This window comes from Cylas formicarius, unplaced genomic scaffold, assembly GCF_029955315.1.
Source record: "Cylas formicarius isolate icCylForm1 unplaced genomic scaffold, icCylForm1.1 PGA_scaffold_6__28_contigs__length_40554024, whole genome shotgun sequence".
Lineage (NCBI taxonomy): Eukaryota > Metazoa > Arthropoda > Insecta > Coleoptera > Brentidae > Cylas > Cylas formicarius.
In genome coordinates, this window is record NW_026844347.1 from 4955116 (window position 1) to 4967499 (window position 12384).

A 12384-nucleotide genomic window follows, 5' to 3' on the forward strand; every position below is an offset into this window, starting at 1 on the left:
TAATAAACAAAAAATTTATTTCGCTAGGTAAGTAATAATTGACACCTTTCGTACCACTTGCTTAAATTACCACTTAAGTCACCTGAAACATTACACTGTTTTATAGCAGAAAAAGCAGCAATATCTGCAACACTAAGCTCACTCCTCCCTGCTAACCATTGCGCCTTGCCCAACGACTTCTTAAAAGATTGAAGGACACTACTTCTGTCAGTTTTCCTTTTAAGTTCCAGTAATAAGTAACATTCATCAAGTAATGAGTCGATTTCGTAGGAGTTCGGATCGCAGTCGTAATTTAGTTTTGAGTTTGATAATCTCGATAGGAACCTCAAGATGTTTACTTCGCCCAGGATTGGATTATGTGCGATTATGATTGATGCATTGGAGTTAACTGTAACAAAAATTATCTTGTGAAGGAAAATTTAAGGGATAGCTACGTTTCACAAAATGAAAACATCTATAGATTACTTATAATAAAAAGTTATTTTAGAGAAATATGTAAACTAACCAAAACTATTTTTATCATTATTTGGCACAATGTCAAATACAATTATTATTAAATAATTTTAAAACTTATCGAGCAATATAATGTACAAATTATAACACTACTGTTTTTTTTTACACCCACTAGAACGAAAAAATCATTTACATAATCGCAACCAATTTTGTTTTTGTATAGAATTGAAACAAAAAACATTCTATATTCACACGCATTTTTAATTTTGTGGTTAACTTCTTGGTCTCTTGTGGTAGATACTTTAGCTCAATGCATCACAACGCGTCGAATGGACGTCGATTTTTTGGTCCATTTCGTACATATTTTCATGGCTATTTCATAGACGTCTCCTATGGATATTAAAAAGAGACGTCCAGTGTTCCTACTGTCGAATTGTTCCCAACTTTAGGTTTGCAATTTCTGAATATATTACGCTAAGTTAACAATTTTTTAACAATCAAATCAATCATTCACAGAACTCATTAGCAAGTATGATAATATTGTAGTAAATTAAGTCAAATAATAGTTTTTTTTTTATAGAATGTTCGTTCGCTTTACTGGAAAGTACACCTTCGTATACTTTATATAAGTGGTAAAGGGTGTACTTTAGAATGTAGAAAAGGAACTCACTGGTGTATACAATGAACTTTTTTAGTTGATTTTTAAGTATTCAATTATGTCCAATTGAAATTAAAATAAATATAACCTTCCATATTAAGCCTACTGTAAGTAATCTGTTTTCTACTAAACGCACGCTGTTAATCGTTTCATCGATTTCTAAATCTGCGTCCATGCAAGATCCTTCTCACATTTATCTTTACGAATGCCCACCATACTTATTATCTACAGGATGGCCAAATAAGCATGCACAATACTGTATCTGGGAAACTATTTGTCTTCAATACTTTTGATAAGAAGATTTATTACCAAAGTAGTCAAAAGATCGTGGAAATTGTTAAAGTGTCTTTCCTCCGAAATCCACCTGGTGAAAGTGCCAAACAAATGAATGGGATTTGAAGCCAAACTTTACTCGAGTGATTTTTGTTTAACACTGTTTCACCTACCTAACAAGAATAAGTTGTGAGGTGCCATTCATTGTTTTTTTTAAATAAACTGTAACTCCTAAATGACTGAACCGATTTTAACACATTTGGTCTCATCGCAAAAAGCATATATTATTCTTAGGTAAGAGTCACACTTGTTGGAGACCACCTTGGAAATATGAAAATAATTTAGTTTTCAATTGACTACTTTAGTAATAAAATTTTTTACCTTAAATCTCAATGACAAATAGAAATATGGTTTCTTATCCACAATGTACTATGTACTAAGTATGTGTCTGTGCTGTGTTGGCTATGTTGTATTGCATACCATTTTGTTTATTAAAATGGCCTGTTCTATAGATGGTTGTATCGAAAAATTATTTGGGAAAATTAAAAACTGTTCCAGCAATACTAAAAATCTGATGCCAATTCAATTTTTTACGGCAGTATGTGTACGGCAGGAAGTGTATGTATCACTTGAACAAATTTAAGTGAAACAAAATGTCCAATGTATCAATCAAATCAAGGTATAAATTGTCTAGATTCAAATTGAACATATTTATGAGATATACCATATAACTGTAATATTTTAAATAATATCTTACTTTCTTTCCAAATAAGTCGAACATCAATCACAGGTACACCAAGCTTGGGTTTAAAGCTGGTTAAAGTATCGGCCAGCAACCTTGCCTCTTGTGGCAGAACTCCTACTGAGGAATGCAAGTAAGAAGTGACAGCCAAAGGTAAGTTATCTTGCAGAAGTCTCTGGATAGATACCAAAGAGAAAGGTGGAGACATAGGATTTGCATAAATCACTACACTCTGAGGAAAATTGCTCTGAAATAAAAAAAGGTTTTTAATGTAATTTTACTCTGCAGTAAAAAATCACATTACATTAAATACTATTTTACTTTACCTATTTTTATACTGAAACATAACAAAATAACATATTGTAAGAATTATTTGTTCTGAGTTTTTTCAATCTGAATAATCAATTGACAAAAAACTATTACTTATAGATAGTGGACATTAGTATACAGAAACAATAGAGACGATTGATTAACAAATTTGAAAGTAAAAATTGTGTTTAACTTACAATCACAATTGGTTCTTCTTGTGGTACAAATGAATTATTAGCTCTTGGTGCGTTTTGTTGATTTCTTACATTGCTAGTGAGCGATTCAATTTCTTTCTTGAGTTCTGCAAGTTGATGGAGAATGTTGTTTTGCCTAGATTCCAAATCAGCCATTTCTGCATTTACTTGGATTTTCTACAATAATGCCAGAGCAAATTACACATAAAATAAATGCAAAACCATGTTAATGTATTAGAGAACCCTTCCAAAGCTTAAAAAAAGGGGATCACTGAATGCTCATTTTTCGCGACAGCACTCTTATGTGCCTCTTGGCCAACAGGACATTAAAATAGTTCCACCATTATTTTCATTAGTTATTTCGCTTATTTGACAGTTGTTCACAAAAATTGATAAGTGTGTTGTCATGCAGGGCGATTTTATTGAGATTTTGGTAAGTAGGTGCAGATTAAACAGCTAAAAAACTGTTAAGGACACGCAGAATTGTAATAACCGTAATAAAATGTTGAAAAACCTTTAAAAACTGCTTAACCTTGTCGGAAATATCCAGTTTATTGTCCAACGAAGAAACGTGATCTACCAAGCCATCAGCCTGATCTCTTGGGCTGTGAACATTTTTTAACGTATACATACATTTTGGAAGTTGGACGGGAAAATCGTCTTGTATAATTTGTGGTAAATTATACATTCTTAAAGGTCCGTTCATCGTACAACAAACCTTTTCGGTCTTTTAAGTTGCTCTTAAAATGGCAAATTAACTTTTTTGGCTGTCACTCAGTGCTGCAGATCTTCTTTATCTCTGTGAAACGTTCATCCATAGACGTAGTTAAATATCTCAATAAATTATTTTCCTATAATGTGTTTGTAAGTTAAAAGTGTTTTTAATTTAATTTTTTTAAATATATAACTCCATCTTCACCGACAAAGTAATTTTTTATTGTTAATTGCTCTTTTCTGAAATATTTTCGTTTTATTACAAACCAAACGAGTCGATAATGAGCAGCCATTTTTTATCAGCGTCTATCTCTCTTTCCGGTTGCGCGCGGCTTCCGGAAGTCTCGAAATAATTTTTTGAACTTTTTTGAAAAAATCATCCGATTATAATCAAAATTTTATGAAAAATCATATCCAAAATTAATGACCAAATTTAATCTCTTTAGTTGTTTCAAGAAAAAATAAATTGTATTCCTTGGCTACACTACCGACCTCTATCTGTACTGTGTTTGTCGGTGGGAAGCTTGTAACTTGAACAATTTTGCGTCAGTTATTTCTTTTCGAAATATTTCCTTTAACTTTCTTGGAGAGGGTAATTTTATCCAGGATTTTTCGCGTAGGTTGTGTTGGTGATAATAAGTAGTGCGTAAATAGTAAATAGGACTGATACGGAAAATTTTGTTGCAAGTTGTCATGGCGGCCTTTCTATCGACCAATGGCATTGCTCGATGTTGCGTTAGTTAATTATCGTTCTTTTTTGCTTTGGGTTCGCGTCGTTTATCATTTTTGTGCGTCCTATGTGAAAATGAACCAATTATACCTTAACGATTGAGGAATATTTTGGATTGTGGTCGATTTTTAGCTACATTTTCGAGAGATTCCTACATTAAACGGCTAAAATGAAAAATATTTTAATTGTCACGTGACGTAGCCCATGCTATGGCGAAAAGTATGAGGGACGACCATGAACGGTTTTAAAGTAAAGTTTTGACATTCGTATTTGTATACAAGTTTGTTTTTGTAATTTACCACGTGCATTTACCCATCTGATTGACAGTTTGAAAACAATGTCAGCAAGAGGCATGAAGAAGCGGGGACGCCCCCCTAAAGTGCAAGTAGCTGAAAGAGCTAGGAAATTTCAGTATCACCTTCTAAAAAAACCAAAATATTTATTAAATTATCAAAAAAAGGAGTCTGATTCGCAATATAGCACTCCATCAGCGTCGAGGGCGTCTTCCCCTCACGATAGTGAAAGCCATAGAAGGAGCAGCAATCGAATCAGAGGAAAAGATGGACACAGAGCAAGTCGAAAAACTAATTATGTTGGCTCAGCTTACCAACGGAGGGGTTACAACCCTTCATATAGTGATTACCATGATTCAGAATATCATTATGGTTCTGATTTTGGGGATGAATCAAGCGATAACAAAAGTGAGATTGAAGACGAACTTGGTATAAGTGAGAGTGAATCAATAGATTCTGTGGGTGGTCAGAGTAGTGACAGTGATTTTTCTCTAAGTAGTTTTAGTACTATGAGTGGAACTCCTCGTAAACCAAATGTTAATGCCAACCGGGCTCCTACTCCTGAACCGTTATGGTTGCAAAATCGTGAAATACCTTTTTTACATTTACCAAAGTCTTCAGATGATTTAGTAGTTCCAAAAGATCGAATAATGGAGGTCATTAGCATCTATGAAGTTTTAAGGCACTTTAGGAATCTGGTAAGATTGTCTCCATTCAGATTAGAAGATTTCTGTGCAGCTATAATGTGTGAAGATCAGAGCAGCTTGCTGGCAGAGATTCATATAATGCTGCTTAAGGCATTACTTAGGGAGGAAGATTCGCAGCAAACACATTTTGGACCTTTAGATCAAAAAGATAGTGTGAATATAACACTATTCTTGATTGATTATGTCACATATCCAGAAGTTTTAAGATCATATGTTGAAAGTGACAAAAGTTTTGATCAGAGAATACTCAGCATATTGAATACTACAGATTACCCATTCTCATGTTTGGAAGATAGAATTAAAGTCCTGCAATTCTTGACTGATCAGTTTTTAATTACTAATCCTGTAAGAGAGGATTTATTGAGTGAAGGTAAAATTCATATTAGATATTTGATTTTGGTAGTAATTTTCATTGCATCTCTCAAAATAAAGGTTTAGATTGATTGGTTTTTGAATTAATTTAAATTGCTATATTTTTCCTCATGAATATTCAAAATGAGTTATGTAAAAGTGTTGTATTTGTTCAGAGTTTTCTGATTATTATTTAATCAGTTTTTCAAATAATTGTTTTGAGATAGACAAGGAAACAAAACCATTGTACTTTAGACAAAATGTAATCAAATCAAACTTGTAAAAAGTGTGGCTACTTGGGATTTTTCATATTTAAACCTAAAAAAAGTGAAAAAAAGGAATGACAAAAAAAATTTAGTAGCTCAGGGCCAATAAAAGAGGCTCAAGAAAACCATATAATCTCAGTACTTTAGCACTCTGTGGATTTTAAATACAACAACGGAATATTTGTGTTTATGTTGCATCTATTTCAATTTTAGTGCCCATGCACTATGATGATCATTGCCGAGTCTGCCACAAGCTTGGAGATCTTTTATGTTGCGAGACATGTCCAGCAGTTTACCATTTGGAGTGTGTCGATCCCCCCTTAGTGAATGTTCCAGATGAGGATTGGCAATGTGGTATTTGTCGGTCTCACAAAGTGTCTGGGGTTGTAGACTGTGTACTCGACTCGGAGAAACAGGGGCAGTTGTCTAGGCAGGAGCCTTTAGGACATGACAGACATGGAAGAAAGTATTTTTTCTTGTGCAGAAGAGTTTTCGTGTAAGTAATTTTTTAAGAATTTTGGAATTATTGTATTATTTGGGATGGTAAAATTGCAACTCTTATTAGCAAGTTAGTTTTGACTCTGTTTTGTTAGTAAGTGACAATATTTGCTCAGTTGGAACAACAATTTTTGTGTGAACAGTTATTTGTTGCAAGGAACACGTTTTTATTTACTAGTGACTAAGTCGAACCACTTCAGTTTATTTTTGAAAGAGTTTGAGCTTGTGTGGTGTTAGGAAACTGTTTTTTACTGTAATTTTTTGCTTTTATTTATTAGTGACTAAATGGGACCCTATTAATCTACTTTGTCAAAAAAAATAAGATCAAACCACATGAAAAATAAACATTTTAGTAAGTTATAAATATATAACAGAACAAACCTTTAGTGCACAATGGTGTATGAAATACATACTTACATAATAAAACATATAAAATACTTAACTTGTTTATACCAACATAAATAATTAATTCGTGCATTCTCTCTTTTATTTTGTTTTTCTCAAAAAAAATAATCAACCTATACTAACCTATTACACATTCCAGTTAGTAATGTATATTGTTAATGTAAATTATATGATTTATAATTAATTAATTCATTAATTAAATGTTTTTCTTTCTTTAGTGCCAAATATACCAAATATATTCGATATTGATTACAACATAGGTCATCAAACACGAATTTAATTGAAAACTTTCCAATGTGTTAAAATGAATTAGTCTTTTGCATTTAAAATATAAAATGGCGCGTTAAAACTATCTGAATCAAAGCAATTACTATGTTGTTTTGTTTTATTTGCTTCTAGGTTGCTGTAATAATAAAACTAATCAAGGTATCATCTTTTAAACAGGGAAGCCAGTGATGGAGAAGTATGGTACTATTCAACACCACTTCAGTTTAAAGAAATGTTAAAGGTGTTTGATGTTGATGATATGGAATCCCGTTTGGTAAGGGAACTTCAGGAATATAAATGTGAAATTATAAGGCAAATGGAATTGACTGAAAAACTTACCAACCAGTATAAAGGAAACAAGAAGGCATATTTGGATGTTGAAAATCTGGCAATCTTAAAAGCAAATAAAGAAAAAGATGAAAAATCAGAAGAGGAAAGTAAAGAAAAGGAAAGAAAAATCGCGGAAGACATGGTTGCGAAGATGCACGAGGAATCATCTGATATTTTGGGCGCGGATGCCATGCAAATTGATATTCCATCTGTAGTGCATAACGAAATTGTTAGTACTACACTTGAATCAGAAAACTGCGAGGATAATATGAGATTAGAAAAGAATTGCACTGATGATGAAGACGATAGAGGTAATGAAAATGTTACGACAAGGTCTAAAATGGGTAGTGTGACAACCCGTACATCCAATGTAGACGATTTTAAGAGAAAAGGTACTCCAATTCTTGGTCGAGAAGAATCAGAACGAGAAGAATCGCGAATAACTCGGCTGAGATCAAGCCAGATGGCAAATGGCACTTATCTATTTAAATTAGGAATGGAAAATACATTTAAGTCATATGTCAACCAGTTTACAACTAACCTAATTGCTTTAAATAAACCGCAAAGGAATGAGGAAAGAGATAAAAAGAGGCATCTCTCTCATAAATTTTCTTTGACTACTGCATCAGAATTCAAATGGATTGGTGGCATGAATGGGGCAAAGACTCTCCTTATGAACACATTAAGGCATACTATATCACATCTGGAACAGGCAATTCCATCATCTTTCATGCATCCTAATTGGCATCTTGTCAGGAAGCACTGGCTGAATATTATTGCTGGATGTCAGAAGCCCAAAGATTTTGCAAAAGCTCTAATTGTGTTGCAGGCATGTATCAAGCCCGTGTGTTTCGCCAATGTCTGGCATGATCAATTGGGTCATGTCAAGTTGGTTAGAATGACTGCCCAGGAACGAGAAGAGCGCAAAAAAATTGAGAAACGTGAAAAAAAGGAACGCGAAGAAGAAGAGGAAAGGAATCGTCTTATTGTCAGTGGTTATGTAAAATACACAATGGGTTTTAAGCACCAATTGTGGAAACAGAAAGGAGAAGAGTATCGAATCCATGGAAGATGGGGTTGGTTGTGGATCAGGATACCAAGAAATTATAGAATTATTGACTCATCTCGATTGGGTCTGGCTGCAGGCCCACACAGGTATTTTATACAAATTAGAGATAAAAACGGGCAGAGAAAAATTGTTGCATTAAGCCCCAATATGTACAAATTTTTGATGAACAGAATAACAAATGAGAAATGTGAAGAGGATATTTCAAATAATGAACCTCAAGTTGAAATCCCTGAAATTTTAAGAAACATAGAGGTGGTGCCAATGTGCGCAGAGTTTCAACATATTGATGTTTCAAAGGCGCTTAGTGCTCCAGGTCGGTTATTATATCCAAAAGTGGCGAAGAAAGGTATTTTAGATGAACTTCTATCCCGACGTGTTCAGTTAAAAGTAATAGAAGAACGGAAAATTGCACAAAGCAAGAGCGAAGATGTCCAAAAGGAGGAGGAGAATCCAGATGCAGAAGTAGAAGAAGATTCTACTCCAGAAGCCATTGATAAGCAACTCAATAACATGATGAGCGGTAAAGTGACTCTTCCATATACCTCTACTTCAGCTACTCCTGTGGCAAACCGTGATGTACTTAATTCCATAGCAAAAAGAATTCATGCATTACGTACTCAGTACACATCTATATCCAAGTTGGCTAAAGATTTTCAATGTTATGGCAGAGGATGTAACTCTGGTAATAGCACCAATTTGGATAATAACTGTTATTCACCACTTTGCATTCAAAGAGTAAAAATTCGAAGGGATTTACTGCAGCTGTTACGTAGGGCAAATCTGGCAACAAATAATTCCAGTTCAGGAAAACTCAATCTTATTAATCAGATTAGTGGTACCCCTGCTAAGAAAGCTTCTTCAATTTTGGAACAAAGTTTAAAAGCTCCTCACACTAATAACAAACAAAAGGAAATAGACAAACCAAGCCAAGCTAGCATATGTAAGGATTTGGTTGATGCTGTTATGTCTGCAACAAGTGTGGAGGAAGAAACCAAGGGGGTGTACATTCCCGCCAAGCAGCTTATTTTAGATGAGGTAAAAGAAGAAAAACTTGAATCTAAACATTGTCTAATGGACTTAAAGCAAGAACCACCCACTGGGGAAATAGATGTTATTGGTAGCTCCCCAAGCCCCAAAAAAATTAAATTAACAAAGAGTGAAAGTGATGAAGTAGATGTAAAAGACATGACCCCAGATGCAATCAAAGAGATGATCATTGGTTCAAATAAATCAGACGTAACTCAAGTGATTACTACCACTACTACGACCATAACAACTAGTAAAACTTTAGTGGATGGTGTGATAAAGTCTGAAGCTGCCTCTCAAAATACCACGCAAGTGGTTAGTGTGACCTCGGCTTCTTCGGCAAATGGTACTGGACGTACCATACAAACACTAAATGCAAAAAATGTAACTTATAGCGCACAACAAAACAGACGATTCTGTGCTTACAAAATTGGAGTGAAGAGAGAAGAGAAAATCGTGAAGACTGAACATGCAGAAGATGGCAGCGAAAGAATATACTCAGTGACATCAACTGAAGGAAAAATGTTCTTAAAAAAAGTCTTAAATCAGGCAGATTTGAAACGCAGAAAGCGTCAAATCATTAAGTATCCCGCTTGTTCCACCTTTCAATCAAGAAGGGGAGTAAATTCCCTTTTTGTTCTTGCTAACCATGATGTCAGAAAATTAGCAAGAAATGGAGGTCGTATGCAAGTTCCTGGATACAACATGCTCGCCAAACAAAATAATTCTGTTTGGCCATACCCATGTGCCAGGCCTCTGTTTAAAACATGTTGGATATACCGTACCGTAAATTTGAAAACTTTAGCGGCTGCTGCTTTGCAGTTAAAGACTCTGTGGGCATGTCTAAGGTGGGATGATATGCAGACAAAACCACCAAATGCTGAAGGAAAACACCAGATAACAACCGAAACGGAAATACTCTCATTGGAGCTCTTGAAACACCGGCACATTGGACAGTTTATGGAGAAAACACAGTATCTAAGAAGAAAGGTTGTTATTCCTTTAGAGCTGCCAAAAACTGTGAGGGAAGTTACATCTATCAGAAGTGGTTTACGAAAGCGAAAGAGGCCTGAGTCACCACAATCAATGGATCCACAAGTATCTGAAGAATGGGTGGACGAGGAGAAACTTGAATTGTGGGAGATCAAGCAGTATGGAGAAAAGTGAGTATTAGCACAATATTAGGTGGTGGTATTAACTAATGTCCTAACATATTGCACGTTTAAAGCAAATATGTATCATAACTATTGATGATTTTTTAAATATTCTTTTAGAAATTACTATGAAATAAGAAAGAAAATTACAAATTATACACCTATGTTATATTAAAAAAAATAAACATCCAAGGACTACTTCAGCTTCTCATTATCAGAAAGTTATTCTAAAGTGAGGTTGTAAAAGAAAATTTCAAATTTTACGTCTCGGTTACTTTAAGTAGGAGAACTTTTAAGCAGTTTTTTATTTTGCTACTTTTTTGTTATTGGTTTCGCACCATCCTGCATGTGACTTCATCCACTAACCGCTTGCATCGCGTGTGTTTATCACAGGATCGAAAAGGCTAACCAACAAGTTATAACTAGGAGCCGCACTGGAAATCTACCTCCTGCAAGACCGGTGGTTGCCTCTGAAACTGTAGAGCTATCCAAGGTAGCAGTGACAGGCAAGGCTACTCCTGAAGAGATTAAAGAAAAAATGGAACAACAATTGAGACTCCAAAGGGCAGCCCATCAACAGAAGCGGTCTTTGGAGGTGAAAAATTTAAACGTCAAACCTGGTACCGTTTTAGAAATGGTTGGGGCGACAACTGGTGGTAAGTTTGAAAATATGATTCAAAACATCTTTTTATCTGTTTATCTCTGTACAATTAATTCCATCGATTTTAAGTTTTGGTAAATGTGTATATCAATCAAGTATAGTATCATTTTTTTTATTATCAAAAAGAGAAAATATCTAAACATGTGTTTCTTTTTCTAATCGCAAGCCACCACAGCTAGCGTATCTACAAAACCGACTACAACTAATCCATCTTTGAAACCAATACAACCCAAAGGTAGGCGTAGTGTTAACTTTGTATATGGATAAAATATTTTCTGTGTCATGATTGTCGTTTATTTTTTTGTTTACAAAGAAGAGCCATGGATAAAACTGTCTAGGTATTTATTAAATTTGGTGAAATTTTAACAAAATAAATTCTGTCCATAGTTTTTTCTATATGATTCCCATGAGTATGTTCAACTAGTTCCGATTAATGAGGTTATTGTAATTTTTTTATTTTTTTTATAATTGTCTTGTTATCGTTGGTAGGGCAAATCGTTTAATAAAAATAATATAATTTTGTTGGAACTTTTTCATTTCATTGTACGTTTAGGGAAGACATATATTACTTCTTTCAATTGAACCTTGTCATCCGATCACATTTTCAATTCAAATGACATCATATCATCTAATAACTTAATGTGGACCCTCCCCTAATGGGGAATCAATATTTTGTTGGGTCCAAATGGTTATTAGGTTGGACGATATACCGGATGTGGATGTTGCCAGTTAATTTTTTAACTGCACATGTTAAAACTCCCACAAAAATTTAAAAATAGTGTGGGACACTAAATAAGAATTAAAGAATATGAAAGAAAGATCGTTTTTGGTGTGTCTTTATCTATCTAACAAACAGAATTAAACGATCTTTGGTTACATTTTTAAAAATATACAATTATAATTAAAATTTAATAACACGAGAATGCGCTAGAACTCTACTAAAGTGCCAGTGAAGAAGTTCAATTTATTTTTATTCGTGTCGACACGATATTTTCCGCGCCTTCTACGTTCTAAAGGGTCATCATCGAGTGAAGTTAAAACAGAGATGAAACGCAGTAAGCTTATGAATTGAATAAATTATTTTTTGTGGTTTGAACTTATAAGTAATGTTCTAAATATTAACCGAGAGTCTTTTATTGTGAGATGAGATTGATTCATTAAATTATGTGATGTCATTTCAATGATACACTGTATATAATTCCAAAAAGTACACAAAGGTACCTAAAGTCTATTTATCCATGGTTTTCCCACTTCAGTTTTGTAATTTGCATGTTCGACTGTTTT

General features: G+C 34.0%; 2 protein-coding genes across 7 annotated transcripts in view; one reads left to right on the forward strand and one right to left on the reverse strand.

The window, feature by feature from the left end:
• LOC132704179 (aminoacyl tRNA synthase complex-interacting multifunctional protein 2) lies at positions 1–3651 on the reverse strand. 2 transcript variants are annotated; one of them, XM_060674047.1, is made up of 4 exons: positions 3144–3651; positions 2633–2806; positions 2142–2373; positions 1–388 (listed from the first exon to the last, which is right to left on the reverse strand). In XM_060674047.1, exons 1-4 carry the CDS (start codon positions 3333–3335, stop codon positions 24–26), a joined length of 963 nt encoding a protein of 320 aa, XP_060530030.1. In that variant the 5' UTR covers positions 3336–3651; the 3' UTR covers positions 1–23. The 2 variants fall into 2 exon arrangements, with proteins under 2 accessions (XP_060530030.1, XP_060530031.1); XM_060674048.1 differs by having other exon boundaries at positions 3162–3650.
• Positions 2798–12384, forward strand: part of LOC132704175 (nucleosome-remodeling factor subunit NURF301) — a 25563-nt gene continuing 15976 nt past the window's right edge. For 2 of the 5 annotated variants that reach the window (XM_060674028.1, XM_060674026.1), the window contains exons 1-5: positions 3857–5443; positions 5904–6186; positions 7038–10448; positions 10833–11095; positions 11267–11335. In XM_060674028.1, coding sequence (XP_060530011.1) covers positions 4411–5443; positions 5904–6186; positions 7038–10448; positions 10833–11095; positions 11267–11335 — 5059 coding nt within the window. In that variant the 5' untranslated portion in view covers positions 3857–4410. Of the gene's footprint in view, positions 3063–3856; positions 5444–5903; positions 6187–7037; positions 10449–10832; positions 11096–11266; positions 11336–12384 lie in introns of those variants that run through there. The other 3 variants (XM_060674030.1, XM_060674027.1, XM_060674029.1) reach the window with 3 other exon arrangements.